The 18,163-nt window shown below is 46.4% G+C and overlaps 1 protein-coding gene across 3 annotated transcripts in view; it reads left to right on the top strand.

The window, feature by feature from the left end:
• Positions 1-2,255: 2,255 nt before the first annotated feature.
• The window catches only part of HCK (HCK proto-oncogene, Src family tyrosine kinase), a 41,481-nt gene continuing 25,573 nt past the window's right edge, over positions 2,256-18,163 (top strand). Inside the window, exon 1 of one of the 3 annotated variants that reach the window (XM_025986121.2) lies at positions 2,256-2,832. In XM_025986121.2, coding sequence (XP_025841906.2) covers positions 2,459-2,832 — 374 coding nt within the window. In that variant the 5' untranslated portion in view covers positions 2,256-2,458. The remainder of the gene's footprint in view (positions 2,833-18,163) is intronic. The other 2 variants (XM_072736145.1, XM_072736146.1) reach the window with 2 other exon arrangements.

The following is an 18,163-nucleotide window of genomic DNA, read 5'->3' as shown; positions in this document are numbered from 1 at the left end:
ATTTTAATAGTGCATTTTATGTATAAAGCTGTGCCTCAGTAAAGTTGATAGGAGCTTTGGAAACACATGCACAGACTTTTATTGCAGCATTACTTCAATAGCAAAAAAAGGGGAGATGGAATGGGCTGTTAACAGGAGAATGTTTCAACTGTGGTCCTTTGCCATCAGAATGACAAACTTGTGGAAGAAGGTGTAGCCGATGCTAATGATGACCCTTTCGTGTCTCCACGCATGTATCTCTCTTCCTGGAGGCTCTCTCTTGTGACTGGAGCATGCATGGAGCAGGCTAGGAGTGCTGAAGGATTAGTACCTCCTGGGATCATCCCTCATCCAACTCTGCCAGGAGTTGGTACATAAATGCCCCAGCTCTTTCAACTTCCAGGAAGGATAACAATGAGTTGGGAATAATACACTGTCTCCAGAGTTCCCTCTCCAGCAGGAGTGAATTCCAGGAGCCCACAGTTATAACTTGGTTGACAATGCTCTCTTTCTTCCCTGTCTTGTCTTATCCACCTACTCCCCTACCAGTGTTTTCTGCATCTCCCAAATAACCACTTTCACTTGAATCCATGTCTAGGGTCTGCTTCTGGGGAACTCAAATTAAAGACTAATGGATGAGGGGTGCTTGGGTGGCTCATCAGTTGTGCATCTGCCTTTGGCTCAGGTCATGATCCTAGGGTCCTAGGATCAAGTCCCACGTTGGGCTCCCTGCTCAGCTAGGAATCTGCTTCTTCCTCTCCCTCTGCCCCTCCTCCATCTCTTGCTTTCTCTCTCTCAAGTAAATAAATAAAATCCTTTAAAAAAAAAAAAAAGGACTAATGGATGGTACCAAGAGTCAATCACGATGTGGGGAAATGTGGAAGGGGCTTGTAGGGATGGGGTAACTGGGTGATGGACATTAAGGAGGGCATGTGATATAATGAGCACTGGGTATTATATAAGACTAATCAACCACTGAACTCTACCTCTGAAACTAATACACTATATGTTAATTAATTGAATTTAAATTTTCTTAAATGTGGGGAAATGTTAGGAGAATTTTGGTAGCAGCCATTCTGCAAGCATTCATCATTCTTGGCAAAGCAAGTCTTTACAAAATCCTTACACAGGTCTTTAGGGCAAAGTTGCGTGCCATCTAGGTGTCCATAGCTATAGGAATTGACAAATAAACTGTGGAGGGTGTAGACAATGACCTAGCAGGAATGCTGGTCATCATCCTCCCATGCCCAGGACAGTCCTCCCACCCCATAACAAAGAATTATGCAGCCCAAATGTCAACAGTACTGGAGTTGAGAAACCCTGTGTAGCCCAGCACTCAGCACAGTATTGCTGAATGAATGAAAGAGTGAATGAAGAGATGACGGTGGCCTGAAATGGCTGGTAACAGAGGGAATACAGAAAAGCTGTAAAATTCTTACACATCTTGTAAGTGTGCTTGGCAGACTTTAGGGCGACAATAGCTCTTTTTCCAGAAGCAGTTGTGCTCTGCCCTTGCCTGGTGCTGGGCACATCTCATTCATGTGGGGCCTCCTGGTGCCCTCCAGCTGGGCATCCTGCCTCCTCAGTTTTCAAAGTCCTCTGAGCTTCCCAGCTGCCGGAAACCCGCCAAGAATGAGCCAGGGTGGTGTCTGCGGGTGAGAAACTTTGCTTGCGGTTTGAATAGCGCGGGGCCTGTGGAGCTGAAACCGCTGACCACAGAAGGACCAGGAAGGCCTGGGACACGGTGTGGGGGAGGGGCCTGGGCTCCAAGGGTGGATTGGAGTGGTAGAGAAAACCCGATCAGAATGCTTGGGGCGGGGGATTAGAACCCTGCGAGAGTGCCGAGGCAAAGGTTTAGGATCCTTGTGGGTCACATTAGAATCTTTTGATGAGGGGTTAAAGTCCTTGAGGGTAGGGTTGGAATTTTTGGATGGATCGGATTGGAATCCGAGGGGGGATTAAAATCCTTTGGAAACAAGATTGGGATTATTCGGGAGCAGGATTAGAATCCCTGGGGTTAGGGTTATGAATTTGGAGGGCTGGGTCAGAATCCTTTGAAGAGAAGGGATAAAATCCTTCCGTTGGCCGGATTAGAATCCTTGGGGGACAGGATTAGAAATCTCCAGTGGGTGAGGCTAAAAAATCCTTCAAATGTGAAATTCAAAATCATTTGGGGGTAGAACGAGGATTTTGGGAGGAGACGGTGTTGCGGTTCTTGGGAGGACGGGTTTAATCCCTTTGGCGACCGCATTAAGGTTTGGGGAGGCGGGGATTATAATGCATTAGGTTAAGTGCTTGGAAGAGGGCGTGGGGTTAGGATCTTTGGGGGACGGATTAAAATTCTTAGGGGCAGGTTTATTATCCTTCGGGGCCAGCGTTAGGATCCTTAGGGGCAGGGTTGGAAGCCTCTGATGGGCGGGGTTAAAAAAAAAAAAATCCTTGAGCGGTGGGATTAGGGTGCTGGGAGGAAGGGCCTGGGATGAGAGTCCACGCTGTGGGGTTAGAGTCTTCAGGGGCGGGGTTAGGATACACGGGGGTGGGGTTAGCATCGCTCAGGGCGCGGCTAAGGAGCCCAGATGGCCTGTGGGTGCCACCGAGTCCCTGGTCCCAGCCCGAGCGCACCGCTGAGGCCCAGAGGCGAGCAGGAGGGGGCGCCGGGGGTTCAGCGCCAGGGGAGCCCGAGAAGCCGCGCGGCGCCCCAGCCCCTCAGAGCGCCGCCCTTTGCCTTTTCTCCAAAGTCGGCCCGTCTCCCTTCGGGTGCGGGCGCCCCGGGAGTCCGGGGGCTGCTGAGCTGGGGGGGCGTTCGAGCTGCGAAGATCCGGGCTGCCCGCAGGAGGAGGAGCGGGCGCCCAGGTGAGTGGCGCGCGGACGGCGGAAGCGGGAGGGTCTCGGCTGCGGGGGACGGCGGGGGCAGCGCAGTGGCGCGGGCAGGGCGGCTGGAGCGCGGCAGGAAGGGGCGGGCGCGGGAGCGGCGGGCGCGCGGTGGGACCGGGGGCGCGCGACGAGGGCCGGGCTGGCGGGGCTGGCCGGGCTGGCCGGGCTGCGTGCGAGCCTGGAGGAGCTCTAGGGGAGAGGAGCTCTGGCCCCCGAGGGACTTCGGTCCGGCCTCCGCTCCTCTGAGCCGTCCAGGTTCCCCTTCTGCAAAAGAAAAAAACGAGAAGGAAGGGATGAGGCTCTACAGACCGAGAAGGGACGGCCCTTACGGTCCCTGGTGGGGGTGGGTGACGGGTCACGGCAGGTTGGCGGCGGCTGGCAGCCCGTCGTGGGGAGGGGGACAGCTGGCCGGAGGCGTGCGGTGCGGACCACACCCAGGCGGGCCTGCAGCTGGGCCCACTCCGCGCTCCCTCCTCTTCCCGCGCTGGGCCCTGATCGCCAGCAGGTCTGGGTCAAACCTCAAAACCTCCTGGACAGACCACAGGGTGTCTCCCCGCCCCCTTTCCGCTTCGGTGAGACCTTGGGCCAAGTCGTGCTCCCTCTCCGAATTCCAGTTTTCTCCTCCGTCAGATAGGGCGATAATTCTTTCTCCAAGGCTACAGTGAGCTGGAGTCTGTGGGGGTCATGCAAGGGGAAGTGGGATTCTGGGAGCAACCTGCCTGTTGACCTTGAGCAAGGGATTTGGTCTTCCTAGGCCTCTGCTTTTCCACCTATAGGATAGGGATATTAATAATAATGACTCCCTCCCAGGGTCGTTTTGAAGGTTAGGTTAAGTTATTCATGGAAAGCTCTTGGAGCGTTAGGTCACAGGTATAGGTGCTTAATACTCGTGAACTATTGTCATCGCTATTACCGTCTAGCCAGTGCTTCCCAAATGTTAGCAGTACATCTGGGAGGCTTGTTAAAACACAGATTTCTGGGCCCTGACCCCAGAGTTTCTGATTCAGTAGGTCTGGCTGGGGAATCTGAGAATTTACATTCCCAGGTGATGCTGCTGTTGCTGGTCCAGGGACCACACTTTGAGAACCATTGCTGTAGCCTTTGGCCAGCACAGAGAAAGACTTCAATAGATATTGGTTCATTTATCCCATGGATTTCTCTTCACTATCCTTTTTTTTGGGGGAGGGGGGGAGGATATTAAAATAAAGAAAAGTGAAAGAAATAATATAGTAAATATCCCATGAACCCACCACCCAGAATTAAATGTTTCCCTCTGGTTTTTAAAAAATAAAAGTATTGGGGATCCCTGGGTGGCGCAGCGGTTTGGCGCCTGCCTTTGGCCCAGGGCGCGATCCTGGAGACCCGGGATCGAATCCCACGTCCGGCTCCCGGTGCATGGAGCCTGCTTCTCCCTCTGCCTGTGTCTCTGCCTCTCTCTCTCTCTCTCTCTATCATAAATAAATAAAAATAAATAAATAAAAAATAAAAGTGTTAAAAGTAACAGATAATACTGAAGCCTCTCCACTTGTCTCTCTCTCAGTCCTGTTTTTCTCTCTGCCCAGAGGCAACCAGTCATGAAATATAGTCCTTTCCAGTCTGTGCCTTTATGAATTTATTACATAGATATGGATGCATAAATAATACATAGAATTGTTTTTCTGTGTTTTAAAGATCTCCAAAAACGCTATCCAGCTGTGAGATTCTTCTGCAATATCGTTTTTCTATTCCTTGCCTTATCATTAAGTTGTCAAGGTCTAGCCAGGATGAGAAACAAAGGCATGCATAGTTCATTCTTTCTCAGGGGAGTATTCCTGCAAGTGACCATCCTATCTTATTTCTCATCCCCCAGTTGTTGGACATTCAGATGTGTAGCAAGGCTTTTACTACAATAAACTATTCTGCTGGGACCATCCTGGATGTATGGCCCTGGTGAAGGTGGGAGGGTGCAGGTGTTTCTTGGGAAAACACTGAGAGGCTGGATGGGTCTCCAGAGGGGGCATCTGTGAACCTCTCTTGTGTGCAAGGAGGACTGAAACCTGAAAGGGTCACCCAGGTAGTCTGGATCAGAGATGACAGTCTGGCTCTGCTGACCTCCCAGGCCCCCTGTTCCAGATGTGTTTTCCACTGCAGGAGAGCAAAGATCTTCATTTGCCTGACACTTGGTAAAAACTCAAACAATGGAAGAATGACTCCTTTTTAAAGTTTTTTGGGGCAGCCCGGGGTGGCTCAGTGGTTTAGCGCTGCCTTCAGCCCGGGCCGTGATCCTGGAGACCTGGGATTGGGTCCCATGTCAGGCTCCCTGCATGGAGCCTGCTTCTCCCTCTGCCTGTGTCTCTGCCTCTCTCTCTCTCTCTCTCTCTCTGTGTGTGTGTGTCTCATGAATAAATAAATAAAATCTTTTAAAAAAAGTTTTTTGGATAACAGATATTTTAGTTTACTTTTGTGTAGTCTTCTTTTCTGTGTGCTTTTTATTTAACGTAATCAGTAAACTGCTGTGGTATACAATTTTCATCCTACTTCTTTGCTTAGCCCTATATTATAAACATTTATCCATGTCATTAAAATCTCCTAGGATTTAATTGTCAATTTATTTTTTAAGTTTATTTATGTATTTAAGTAATCTTTACACCCAATGTGGGGCTCGAACTCATGACCCTGAGATCAAGAGCTGCATGATCCTCCAACTGAGCCAGCCAGGTGCCCCAAAATATCCTTGGACTTTTTTTTTTTTTAAGATTTTATTTATGGGATCCCTGGGTGGCACAGTGGTTTGGCGCCTGCCTTTGGCCCAGGGCGCGATCCTGGAGACCCGGGATCAAATCCCACGTCGGGCTCCTGGTGCATGGAGCCTGCTTCTCCCTCTGCCTATGTCTCTGCCTCTCTCTCTCTCTCTCTCTCTCTCTGTGTGTGTGTGACTATCATAAATAAAAATTAAAAAAAAAAGATTTTATTTATTTATTCATGAGACACACAGAGAGAGAGCCAGAGACATAGGCAGAGGGAGAAGCAGGCTCCATGCAGGGAGCCCGATGTTGGACTTGATCCCAGGACTCCAGGATCATACCCTGAGCTGCAGGCACACGCTCAACCGCTGAGCCACTCAGGTGTCCCTATCCTTGGATATTCTTAATGGCTACATATTATCCCACTGTTTGGATGCACTATAATTTAACCATCCTAGGAAAGCACTTTTATGTAGTTTTCAATTTGTAAATTTTTTTGAGTTGAAATTCGCATAGCATTATAAATGTAGCCATCTTAACAATTCAGTGGCATTTAGTACATTCACAGAGTTGTGCAACCACCACCTCTGTATGGTCCTCAAATAGTTTCATCTCGAAGCACTGATCCCATTAAAGCAATCACTCCCATTCCAGCCCAAAGTTCACCCGAGTTATAGCATGTATTGGTATTTCAGTTCTTTTTATGGCTGGATAATATTTCATTGTATGTATATACCACAATTTGCTTATGTATTCATCTGTAGATGGAAATTTTGGTTGTTTCCACCTTCTGGCTATTATGAATAGTGCCACTGTAAGCATGTGCCTACAGGTATTTGTTTGAGAACCTGTTTTCAATTTCTTAGGTATATACCTAGAAATGGAATCACTGAGTCGTACAGGAATTCCATGTTTAACTTTTTGAGGAATTGCCAGATTGTTTTGCACCATTTTACATTCCCATCAGCCATGTAGAAGGATTCCAATTTCTCCACATCCTTCCCAACACTTGTTTTCCTTTTTTAAAAAATTACTATCATTATAGTAATCTAGTGGGTATGGGAAGCATGGACCTTTATCTCACCCCCATCAGGCTGCTCGCTGGGGGCCCTTACCCCTGAGAGTGAGGAGAAAATTGCAGCCAGATCTTGCACTTTAAACTCTTCTAGAAAGTAAGGGCAAAGACGTGTCAGTCTCCTAAACCACGATATCATTAACACGTAGTAAATGCCTGGCACATAGTAGGGCCTCAGAGAATCAGGCTCTCTGCAGGAGCCTATGTCTCTGCCTCTCTGTGTGTCTCTCGTGAATAAATAAAATCTTAAAAAAAGAGAGAGAAATCCAGATTGGTGGGGGTTCTTTTGATATTGAAAGTTGGCAACTAATTAAAAAGAATCACAACATGGAGCCAACTGAAATATACCTGTGTGTTGAAGTATCTCAGGCAAGGGAGATACTTCCTACATTCCAAGTTTCTCTGAGGCTCTTACGACTGAGCCATCCAGGCACCCTGGATTTCTGTCTTTCAAAAAACCGAGTTGGCAATAGTGGGACTAGAGACTCTGTCTCTCATCCTCTCTGCTATTACTCATGGCAGCACTGGTTAAGCCACGGAGGGCTTACCCTGTTCACTATCCCTGAGCTGTCAGTTCGCACCACCCTCCCTTGGATCACTTTCCTCATGTGGGTGTCCCTATAGGCCCCTATAGCCATTTGACTTTTCAAGTCTTTCCCCCCAAATTTGCCTCCCTTTTTATAGAAAAGGAACATCAGGTCCAGAGAGCTGAGTAGCTTTCCCGAAGTTACACAGCATGTTAGTGGTACAATCTCTCTTAGCCTCCATCTTTCTAAACAACCCCTACTGTACTTTGATCCCCACCTCATTTTTCCGGTTTCCTCCATCCCAGGGCTGGGAGTTTTACTGTACCTCCAGGGACATGGGTAATGATGCAGAAGAAACCCTTGCTCCAATATAAGATGTGCCCTTGTTCTTGGCTGGTGCCTATGGCCACACATGCTGCACCCTCTGCATGTTGCTGCAATGCTCCAGGTGGCAATGCATTGGGGCCTGCATTCCTAATACTACCCTGAGACACCCACTGAAGTTCACAATGTCACCCTGAAATCCTTTGGCCTGGGAGACTTAGGTGCAGCCAAGTGCATAGGAGACCTTCCCAAACCTCTGCCAGAGCCCAGGAGCCCAGGAGACCAGCATCTGAGTGCCCACATTGCCTCAAAGGAGCTGTAATGCGTTTGGGAAATCCCCTCACTCTCTGAATCGCAGATTCCTTATCTGAAAAATGGAAATAAGGATATTACTCCCCAATTCATGTAGTAAAAATCCTTTGATGCCAACACGGAAAAAAACGATACTCCATATTTTCTGTGGAAAATATGTTTCTATGTACATATGTATCTTATGTGAGTTTCCTATGAATCTTAGTGTGAGTTTCCTTAGAAGCAGACCCGAGGAAAGGGGCCATGTGCAATTACTATTTTGTCTATTTGGGAGAGGATCCCAGAAACCCCTGGGAGGAGAGTGGGGAAGTGAGACAGAAGAGAAGGCAGTCATTAAAGGTGTATTATCATGCCAGTCACTTCTGTGGGCACCAGGAGGTCAGTTCTGTGGGGAGCCCCGGGAGCCAGTGAGCATGCGCAGGAGGTGAGGGACCTGGGGTATTTATCCACCTGCTCCTGTCAGTCACAGGTCAAAGGCTGCTCCTGGGGGATGCTGTTTCTCTAGCACTTCCACTTGCCAAGCTCACGGGCAGAGCAGGTGCCAATGGCCATAGAGAAATCTTTTAGGGAGGGAAATACAGGTGCTGCCAGCAGGAGTGCTCTGAAACGGTAAAGCACAGTGATGGGGTGGCACATCGACAGATACCCCTGAGCCCAGAGGCGTGTGCGTAAATGCAGAGGCAGAGGTGGCTGTGGGGGGAAAGTGGTGGCCATGGACAGCCTGTAAAGGGAGTAATCCAAAAGTACCTTAGATTTATCTGTAATGTTTTCATTTTTAATAAGGACGATGTGCTGTTTTACCACATGATGGAAGGTAATTTTAAAAACAAAATACAGGGGGATCCCTGGGTGGCTCAGCAGTTTGGCACCTGCCTTTGGCCCAGGGCGTGATCCTGGAGTCCCGGGACCGAGTCCCACATTGGGCTCCTGGCATGGAGCCTGCTTCTCCCTCTGCCTGTGTCTCTGCCTGTCTCTCTCTGTGTCTATCATGAATAAATAAGTAAAATCTTAAAAAAAAATTTTTTTTAAATACATACCCTCCAAAACAGAAAAGAAACTGAGACTCTGTCAACTATAAAAAAGCAGCTGTAAAAGGGTCAGGGCATGCGTTATTGTGGCTTCGAGGTTTCTATTTGTGGGGGCAGATTGGGGACAGCTGACTTTGGAGCAGGATGGGAAGTTAGAGTTAAAAGTTGCCCCCCCGGGGTGGGGGGGAATTAGCCACCATGTCCTGTCTGAAGAGGGCAACCTCCACTCAGTTCTAGTCAAAGAGGGGCTTCATTCCTCTCCAAGCAGAGATAAACAAACACGAATCCCTTTTCAGTTTAGACAAACATTTGTAACTGGTTTCAATGGGAAAAACCAGGGCACCCAAGAAGGAGACTTCATTCAATTATTCAAGAATTTATTGAGCACCTATTGTGTCCTCATTTTATACACTGAGATGCAGCAGTGCACAAAACAATCACTACCCTCGTGTGTCTTACATTCTCCAGGTGACAGATGATAAACAGATCCTTAGGTAATACATTAGTGTATTAGTCTAGCTCCTTTAAGAAGACTCTCATCTCAGAGATTAAATATGCAAGAAATATATTAGCAGGAATGCATATGGGAGCAACTAGGAGAGGCTAGGAAAACCAGTAAATGGCAGGGCATGTTGGACTCCAAATGAATGGGAAGAAGGGAAGGAAGGAAAGAAAGAAGGAAGGAAGAAAGGAAAGAGGGGTAGAATTGTCTTAGTCTCCAGTGCAATTCCAAGGAAGGCTTGGCAAGGCTGTTGAGGAGCCCTTAGCCACAGCCTTCTGTCAGAGGTCCCCCTAGCATGGCCTGCCTCAGCATCCCTGACACACTCCATCATTGGCTGGGAACAGCCCATGGCAATGGGACTTTAAAGCACAGCAGTTGGGGCCATTGATCCATTCCACTCTCTGCAGAAGATGATAGGCTCATCTTCATGGCTGCCATATCAGCTGCTGGTTACAGCCATATAGAAGGCAGCTGGGAAGGGTTAGAACGTGATGGGAGTTGGGGGCGGGTGTTCCTATTCTTAATCAGGGTGATGAGACAAGGCCTCTTTGAACAAGTGAGATCAGCAAAGAGATTTGGGTGATGTGAAAGAGGTTTTTTGGGTGAAGAACATTCTAGAAAGTAGCATGTGTGATGGCCCTGAAGTGGAAACATGGTTGGTGAATTGAGGAATAGCAAGAGGCTAGTGTGGCTCAAAGGAAGCATCAAGGGAGAATGACAGGACTGCAAGGTTGGGGGGAGCCCAGATCCTGGAGCCTTGTCAGCCACAGAGGGGACTTGGGCTTTTATTCCAAGTAAGATGAGATCCCCAGGAGTTGTTGAGCAGAGTTGTTGGGCAGAGGAGGGGCATTACCTGATTTGTATCTTTTTAAAATTTTTTTTACAGATTTTTATTTATTTATTCATGAGAGACAGAGAGAGACAGACAGACAGACAGAGGGAGGAGCAGGCTCCATGCAGGGAGCCCAACGTGGGACTCGATCCCACATCTCTCAGGCCCTGGACCAAAGGCAGCGCTAAACCGCTGAGCCACCAGGGCTGCCCTACCTGATTTATATCTTAAAAGGGTTGCTGATCTATAAGAGGCAGAGTGGGGATTCAAACCCAGCTCTTTGTGACATCAAATCCCATCCTATAGTTTTCAAACCTGCCTGCCCCCTGCTTACCTTAGAGATAAAATTATCCTGAGGAGGTTCACAATTGCTCTTGAATCCAGACTTGAACAGGTGACCCAGAGGTAACAATGGACATGCTAGGAGTTTACTACATGTTTAGAACAAGTAGTAAAATAAATGCATCTCAGAGCCAGCCCTCTGGCCAAGTCAGGTGAATGACCAGAGGCCCTGAGTTCCTCTTCAGCATGTTGCTCTGTCACTTGCTATTGTGTAAACCAGGGCACAACGCTCATCCTTTCTGAGGCTGCTGCTCCACCGGTGTAACGAAGGTCTCTCCAACCTCTTCCTGTTTGCAAAGTCCAAATTTTGAGCTCTTTGATAAAAAAGAAGCTGAGGATCAGAAAAGGGGAGACATGAGGAGCCGAGGTGACCCTCACATGTCCACAAGGGATAATAGTCACTTGGAGGGTTAGGTGGCTCATTGAAAAAATAGGGAACCATAGGAGTGGGAACCATATGGCCTTGCACACTTGGAAACTCTTTAGGAAGTTGTCCCTGATGGGGGCAAACTTTTCCCCACCTCATGGCTGAGCTGCTCTGAGGAGGGAAAGTTCCTCTAATTGGACAGTCTTGAGCCCTGGGCCCCTAGACGTCTGCCTTCCCCAACGTCCTGTTTGGGTTCCTCGTCCTCGTTCTGCAGTTCCCCACTGCAGCCTCTGGGGCTGGCTCCAGTGGAGGATGAGAGGCAAGAGAGCTGGGCTGTCATTCTACCTGCCACTGACCATCTGGGAAACCTTTCTGCCCTGGATCTCCATGTCACCCTCTGTAAAATGGATTCCTCATTCTGATCCTGCTGACTTCAATCAAATATGGTCAGGCCTATAGAAAGTTGAACACAATTTATTTACTCCACAAGTGTATATGGAGGGCCAAAAACATGCCAGGCACTTTCTAGACATGGTGTCAGTGCCATCAACTTCTTGGGGTCCATATTCCATACATTCTCACCTATTCTAATAGATCTAATGCCCTCTTCTCATCCATCAAAACCTGCTATCTATGAAGTCTTTGCCATAACCATTTACACTTAAGTATTAGTTGCAACCCCTTATAAGAGTTTCCTCTGAACAGGGCAGCACTCTGAGGTTTGAGGGGGCAGAAATCCAACTTAAACTGGCCCAAGCAGAAGAGGGAGATTATTGGGAAGTCCATGAACACATCCACTTCAGGAAGGGCTGCATTCAAGAGCTTGGGAATCTGTTTCTCCATTTCTTGGCTCTGCTTTGCAACTCTTTTCCAGGCAAAGGCCGATGGATGACTCTCAATGTCACATGTCCACCTCTGCTTCTGTTACTGCAACTCTGATCAGCCAGACTTGGTCACAGACACTCACACACACACCGACAACCAGAGGTTGAAGTCAGCTCTACCCCAATCCATGAGATGAGGGTAGGGGAGAGATGGTTCCCAAAGGAAGACTGGGGTGCTGTTCTCAGAAGAAGGGGGAGCAGAGACTATATAGGAAAGAACTATAGCTGTCCTCTTCAGAGAACTTATCATCTAACATCTCACTTCATATTGGAGAAACTGAGGCCCAGAGAGAGGTTGGGACTTGCCTGAGCTCACACAGAGAGTTTGAGGCACAGGTGAAACCAGAATCCGGGGCTCCTCAGCCTCAGCCCTCACAGGCCTCTGCTTGAGCCTAAAAGCTCCTGTTAGGAGCATGGGCAGGAGGTGGAGGTGAGGGACCTGGGGTATTTAAAACCATTTTCTGCTCACTCCACAGAATGCCCAGGCAGCGCCCTGGCCTCTCCCCTTCGGGCTTCACTCTGAGCATGTAGGAGGAGTCTCTGAGGCTCCACAGCCCGCATGGTGACCGTGGGAAGCACCCAGGGCAAGCAAACTGACATTTCTCATTTCCCTCTCATGTAATGCCTTCAGAAGCAGAGGGGGCGAGGAGCGAGTTTTCAGTTTCCAGGAGCTTGGCAGTGACCTGAGGAAGTTATCTTTGCCAGGGGTCAGCAGTTCTAAGTTAGTCTGGGGCCAGCCAGGCAACTTCTGCTCTCAGAGCCTGGTTTTATTTATTTTTATTTTTTTTTAAGATTTTAATTATTTATTCATGAGAGACACAGAGAGAGGCAGAGACACAGGCAGAGGGAGAAGCACGCTCCATGCAGGGAGCCCCATGTGAGATTTGATCCAGGGATTCCAGGATCACGCCCCGGACTGAAGGTGGCGCTAAACCGCTGAGCCACCCCGGCTGTCCCAGAGCCTGATTTTAAACCCCATTAGATAAGAATCATGTGTTCAGAGGTTTTTAAAAACTTTTCACAACCATGTCACACAGGACCTCAGGCCAAGCCTAAGAAGCAAGGGCTTCCTATTTTACAGAGCAGAACATGAAACTAGGGGAGGCGACCTACCTAAGGTCACATGGCTAGTCACTGGCAGAACGAGGATCCAAACGCAAGTTATTCTGACACCCAGTTCAGCCCTTACTCCACTACATTGATGGATTTCATATTTCGGTGTGTGTAAGAATCTCCTGAAGAATTGTTAGAAATGCAAATTCCAGGCCCTCACCCCCAGAGCCTCTGGTTCATTCAATCCAGATTATAGCCCAGGGATATCCAAGAAGCATTTGGATGTGAGCAGTAAAAATACGATTCGAACTATCTTAGACAGAATTGAGAATTTATTTGTTCATAAACTGGAAAAAGCCTGAGATTGTCAAGTTTCAGACATAGCTGGATCCAGGTGTTCATACATGTCTTCAGGAATCACTCTGTCTCCATCACTCAGCTTTGCTGGCCTCTATGATGGCTTTACACTAAGACAGTCTCTTTCTTTGTGATGTCAGAATGAGTCCCAAGAGCTCTGGTTCCCCACATTTACATCAGCAATCCTTACATAAATAGAGTGCCTTTTTCCTAATTTTTTCAGTAAAAGCCCAAAGCCAGTTCTGATCGCCTCAGTTAGAATCACATACATACGTATAATTGAATTAGCCACTGTTAGTTGTCAGGGAAATGTGGAATTCTCTGGTTGGCCAGACCTGTATCAAGTTGTCAATCCCTGAAAGCAAGGGAGGGATTAGCCTCCTGAAATGCCTTGCATTGAGTGGAAAAAAGCTAGTTTTTCAAGGAAAATCCAGGTGCTGTTATCAGAAGAGGGATAGATGCTGAGGAAGCCAGAGCAAAAAGTGATGACTGCTTCTCAACTAAAATCACACAAATCATCTGGGCCTTGTTGAAATGCACAATCTAGGGATCCCTGGGTGGCGCAGCGGTTTGGCGCCTGCCTTTGGCCCAGGGCGCGATCCTGGAGACCCGGGATCGAATCCCACATCAGGCTCCCGGTGCATGGAGCCTGCTTCTTCCTCCGCCTGTGTCTCTGCCTCTCTCTCTCTCTCTGTGACTATCATAAATAAAAAAAAATAATAAAAATACAAAAAAATTTAAAAAAAATGCACAATCTGATTGATGGACGGAGGACTATGATTCTGCATTTTTTTTTAAAAGATTTTATTTATTTCTGAGAATACACAGAGAGGAGAGAGAGAAGCAGAGACACAGGCAGAGGGAGAAGCAGGCGCCATGCAAGGAGTCTGACATGGGACTCGATCCCGTGGCTCCAGGATCAGGCCCTGGGCTGAAGGTGGTGCTAAACCGTTGAGCCACCCAGGCTACCCGATTCTGCATTTCTAACAGCTCCTGTGTGATGCTGCCGCTGGTCCTCACACTGTCACACACAGTAGCCAGGTGCTCTGTTACATTTCTAAGCTCACTTTAAGCCATTGTGTCACAGGGCCTCTGCAGTCGCATCCTGCAGAGAGAGCCTTGGCTATAAACCTCTTCCCTCATCCTCTCCTCACCCCCTCCCATCCCATGGCCCACAACCCACCCAAACAGTAGCGTCGTCATCTATTTGGGAACCAACTTGTCAACATACTGCAGACTCAGCTGCCAAGTCATAGCTGGAGAAACTGTCCATTGTGTTCTTCAGTAACCTTTAGACAAGGAGTCACATAATGAATTCCCGTTTGAATTTAGTGTTCACAAAATATTTTTTTTTTCTGTCAAAAAATTACTGTACTTCCTGGAATTTTATAGTGACAATGTACAGATTTCTATTTTTATCTTGGCCACTAAGAAGCTCAGAGGTAAATCTAGTAGATGGTAGCAGTGGCATCCTAGGCTTCTGGTTCAATTACTCTTTCCTTTCTAAATGGGGTAGCATAACCCTTTTTTGAGTCTTGAAGCACTCTGGATATGATCTAATATTATAAACTCCCTCAAATTGTTTTTGGAATTCAGTGCTTCTTTGGAACATTCTTTTTTTTTTTTTTTTTTTTTAAGATTTTATGTATTTATTTGAGACTGAGAGAGAAAGAGTGAGTGGGAAGAGGAGCAGAGGGTGAGGGAGAAGGGAGGAGAAAGAATCTCAAGCAGACTCCTCACTGAGCAGGACCCCAATGCAGGCTCCATCTCATGACCCTGAGATCATGACCTGAGCTGAAAACAAAAGTCAGACGCTTGAGCCAGATCAAGAGCCACCCAGGCACCCCTTTGGAAGATTCTTGACTTTCCCCAAATCTTGATTGAAATCCTACCCATTCTTCAAAACCCAACTTGTTATCCTGCTGCTCAATTATTATAAACAGGTTGCTTTTTCTATGAATGCATTAAAATACACATGTTAGCAGCAGAACCCAGATGTATTCATTTTACAAAAATGGCTTGATATTATATGTCTTTTGAAGTTTTCATTTTTTACTCACTAAGTATCTTGGCGATCTTTACATAGCTTTTTGACAGGTCTTTGCCCATCTGTAACAGCTTCTTTGTATGCAGCTTTAGAATATCATTCTGTATGTTCAGTCTTCCCTTCTCAACTCAGTTCCTGGAGCAGAAACCACGTCCTGATGCTTTCACTTTGAACTGATGACAGACTCTGGGCATGAGTTTATTCACTAATTATGAATTATGCTCCTACTATGTGCCAGGGAGGTGCTAAGCCAAGCTCTGAGGGACACAGACGTGAGTAGAACAAGCCTCTGCTCATGATGGAAATGTTCTGTATCTACACTGTTACACTCAGTAGCTTTGAGCCACAGGTGGCTATTTTTTTTAAATTTAGATTCAATTAATTAACAAATAATATATTATTGGTTTCAGAGGTAGAGTTCAGTGATTCATTAGTTTTATACACTATCCAGTGCTCATTACATCACATGCCCTCCTTAATGTCCATCAGTCAGTTTACCCCCTCCCCCAACTCCCCTTCCTCACAGGTACCTATTGAGCACCTGAAACATGGCGAGTCCTAACAGAGATGTGCTGTATGTGTGTGTAACTTACACACTGGGATTGGACGACTTAGTGTGCAAAAAATAAGTGTAAAGTATCTCATTGATAATATTTTTTACTTTAAATAAATAAATAAATAATTGTATTTTTATTTTTAAGTAGGCTCTCAACCCAACCTGGGGCTTGAACTCACGACCCCAAGATCAAGAGTCACACACTCTATTGACTGATGAGAATTTTATATTGATTACATGTTAATAATTTTTGACACGTAAGGGAAAATAAATTTATCTTAAGATTAATTCGCCTGTTTCTTTTTACCTGGAAAAATATGGCTGTAGAAAATTTTAAATTATATACATGGCTCCCATTACATTTCCAGGTCTGGTGATCACAAAAATGAGTATGTCTGAGGTCACTCTATGCCAAGCAGTAGAATAGTTCTCCTGGTTTAGGGGGACAGTTGCATTTTACGCAAATTTGAATCCTGCCAGTATGTAACTTTTAAAAAATCATTTTATTGTGCAAAAATTGATCTAATGGGAACCCCTTATTTTAAAAAGTTAACTTTTTAGGGTGCCTGGGTGGCTCAGTCAGTTAAGCATGTGACTCAGTCTCAGCTCAAGTCTTGATCTCAGGGTTCGGAGTTCAAGCCCTACATTAGACTCCAGACCTACTTAAAAATTTTTAAAAATAAAAAATATAGGGATCCCTGGGTGGCGCAGCGGTTTAGCATCTGCCTTTGGCCCAGGGCGCGATCCTGGAGACCGGGGATCGAATCCCACATCGGGCTCCCGGTGCATGGAGCCTGCTCCTCCTCCCTCTGCCTGTGTCTCTGCCTCTCTCTCTCTCTCTCTGTGTGTGACTATCATAAATAAAAAAAATTAAAAAAAATAAAAATAAAAAATATAAAATAAAAATAGAAAGTTAACTTCTTAAGTGTTGCCGTATCTCTAAGTTTGTGATTTGGAGGAATTACAACCTGTATCTGCTTTATCTTCCAGGGTAGGTCCACGTTTGCTAGTAAACAGAACTGGTTATGGTTAACATTTCTATAGTGCTTGCTGTGTGCCAGGAATCTTTACATTTATCAAGTCATTCAGTGCTCACCACCACCCTGTGGTGTAGAAGCCCACCATCCTTTCTCAGAGGTGGCCTCGGATCATGCATGAATATGAGAACCGCTGAGACCGGATGTTCAGGACCCTGTAGCTATCTCGAATATGTAAATTGCTGGCATAAATGATACTCAGTAGGTGCTCAGAGAAGCAAAAGCACTGCCCTGCATCACACAGCAGTGTTCTTCCCAGAACACTCTTATGTAATCGAAAAATATGAAATGTAATATGATTGTATGCCATACAGAACCACACAATATGCTGTTTTATTTCCAGAACTGTAATACATATTTATCACAAGTCAAAGAGAGGTATTTTAAATGCATATAAGTACATTATAAAGCAGTGATTAATTGTGATAATTTTTCAAATTAATGATCCAGCACTCTGGGAGCCTGAACAAGTTCTTTATTTTATTCACAACAGGCAAATGAAGCAGAAACCGCCTAAGTCTTGAAGTAGTAAATTGTTGCCAATTCCCACAAGGACAGACAAAAACATCCTTGTGAATAAAAGAATCTTTTTTAAAAAAGTAACTCCCCTAAGCCAGGAATATGGATTTTTTTCCCCTTAAACCACAAACATGTGTTTATTTTAACAAGATAAGTATAACTGAGTTCTAACTGCTTTAGAGGAGAATTGCAATTGTGTAGAGCCGAGGAAAACAATTACTCTCTCATGTGACTGCTTATGGCTCATCTTCTCAGCAAATACATGTGGGCATTTTGAAAGAAGAAATAAAACATTTCTGCCACTTTTGCAATTAAGTTTTGACTCTGATTGGAGTTTGACTTTTATCTTTAAATTTTGTGAACCCATCAGCAAAGTCTGTCAGATTTATTTCCAAAATGTTCCCCCAAATCTGTCCATTGCTTACCTCCTTGACAGTCACCCCGCCACCCCCACCTGGGGGCCAGGCCACCATCATCTCATGCCTGGACTCCTGCAGTGGACAGGGTTCCCTGCCCTGCCTCCTGGAGTCCATACTCCACCAAGCAGCCATTATTTGAAATGCAAATGAATCCCATTATTCTCCTGCTTAAAACTTCCCATGGTTTCTCAACATCTTTAGAATCAAACTCAGATTCCTCACTGGCTGAAAAAGATGTGGCAATCTTTTCCCAAACTGCACTCCTCTTCCCTGCCTGTGACCTCCAGCCACAATGGCCTCCTTTTAGTACCTCATTCTCTCCAAGCACATTCTAGCCTCAGAGCTTTTGCACTTGCTGTTCCCTCTGCCTGTAACACTGTTCCCTCACAGTGTTACATGACTGGCT

This window comes from Vulpes vulpes, chromosome 14 (genome assembly GCF_048418805.1).
Source record: "Vulpes vulpes isolate BD-2025 chromosome 14, VulVul3, whole genome shotgun sequence".
Lineage (NCBI taxonomy): Eukaryota > Metazoa > Chordata > Mammalia > Carnivora > Canidae > Vulpes > Vulpes vulpes.
Note: the sequence above shows the minus strand (reverse complement) of the source record. Positions and strands in the feature narration are given on the sequence as shown.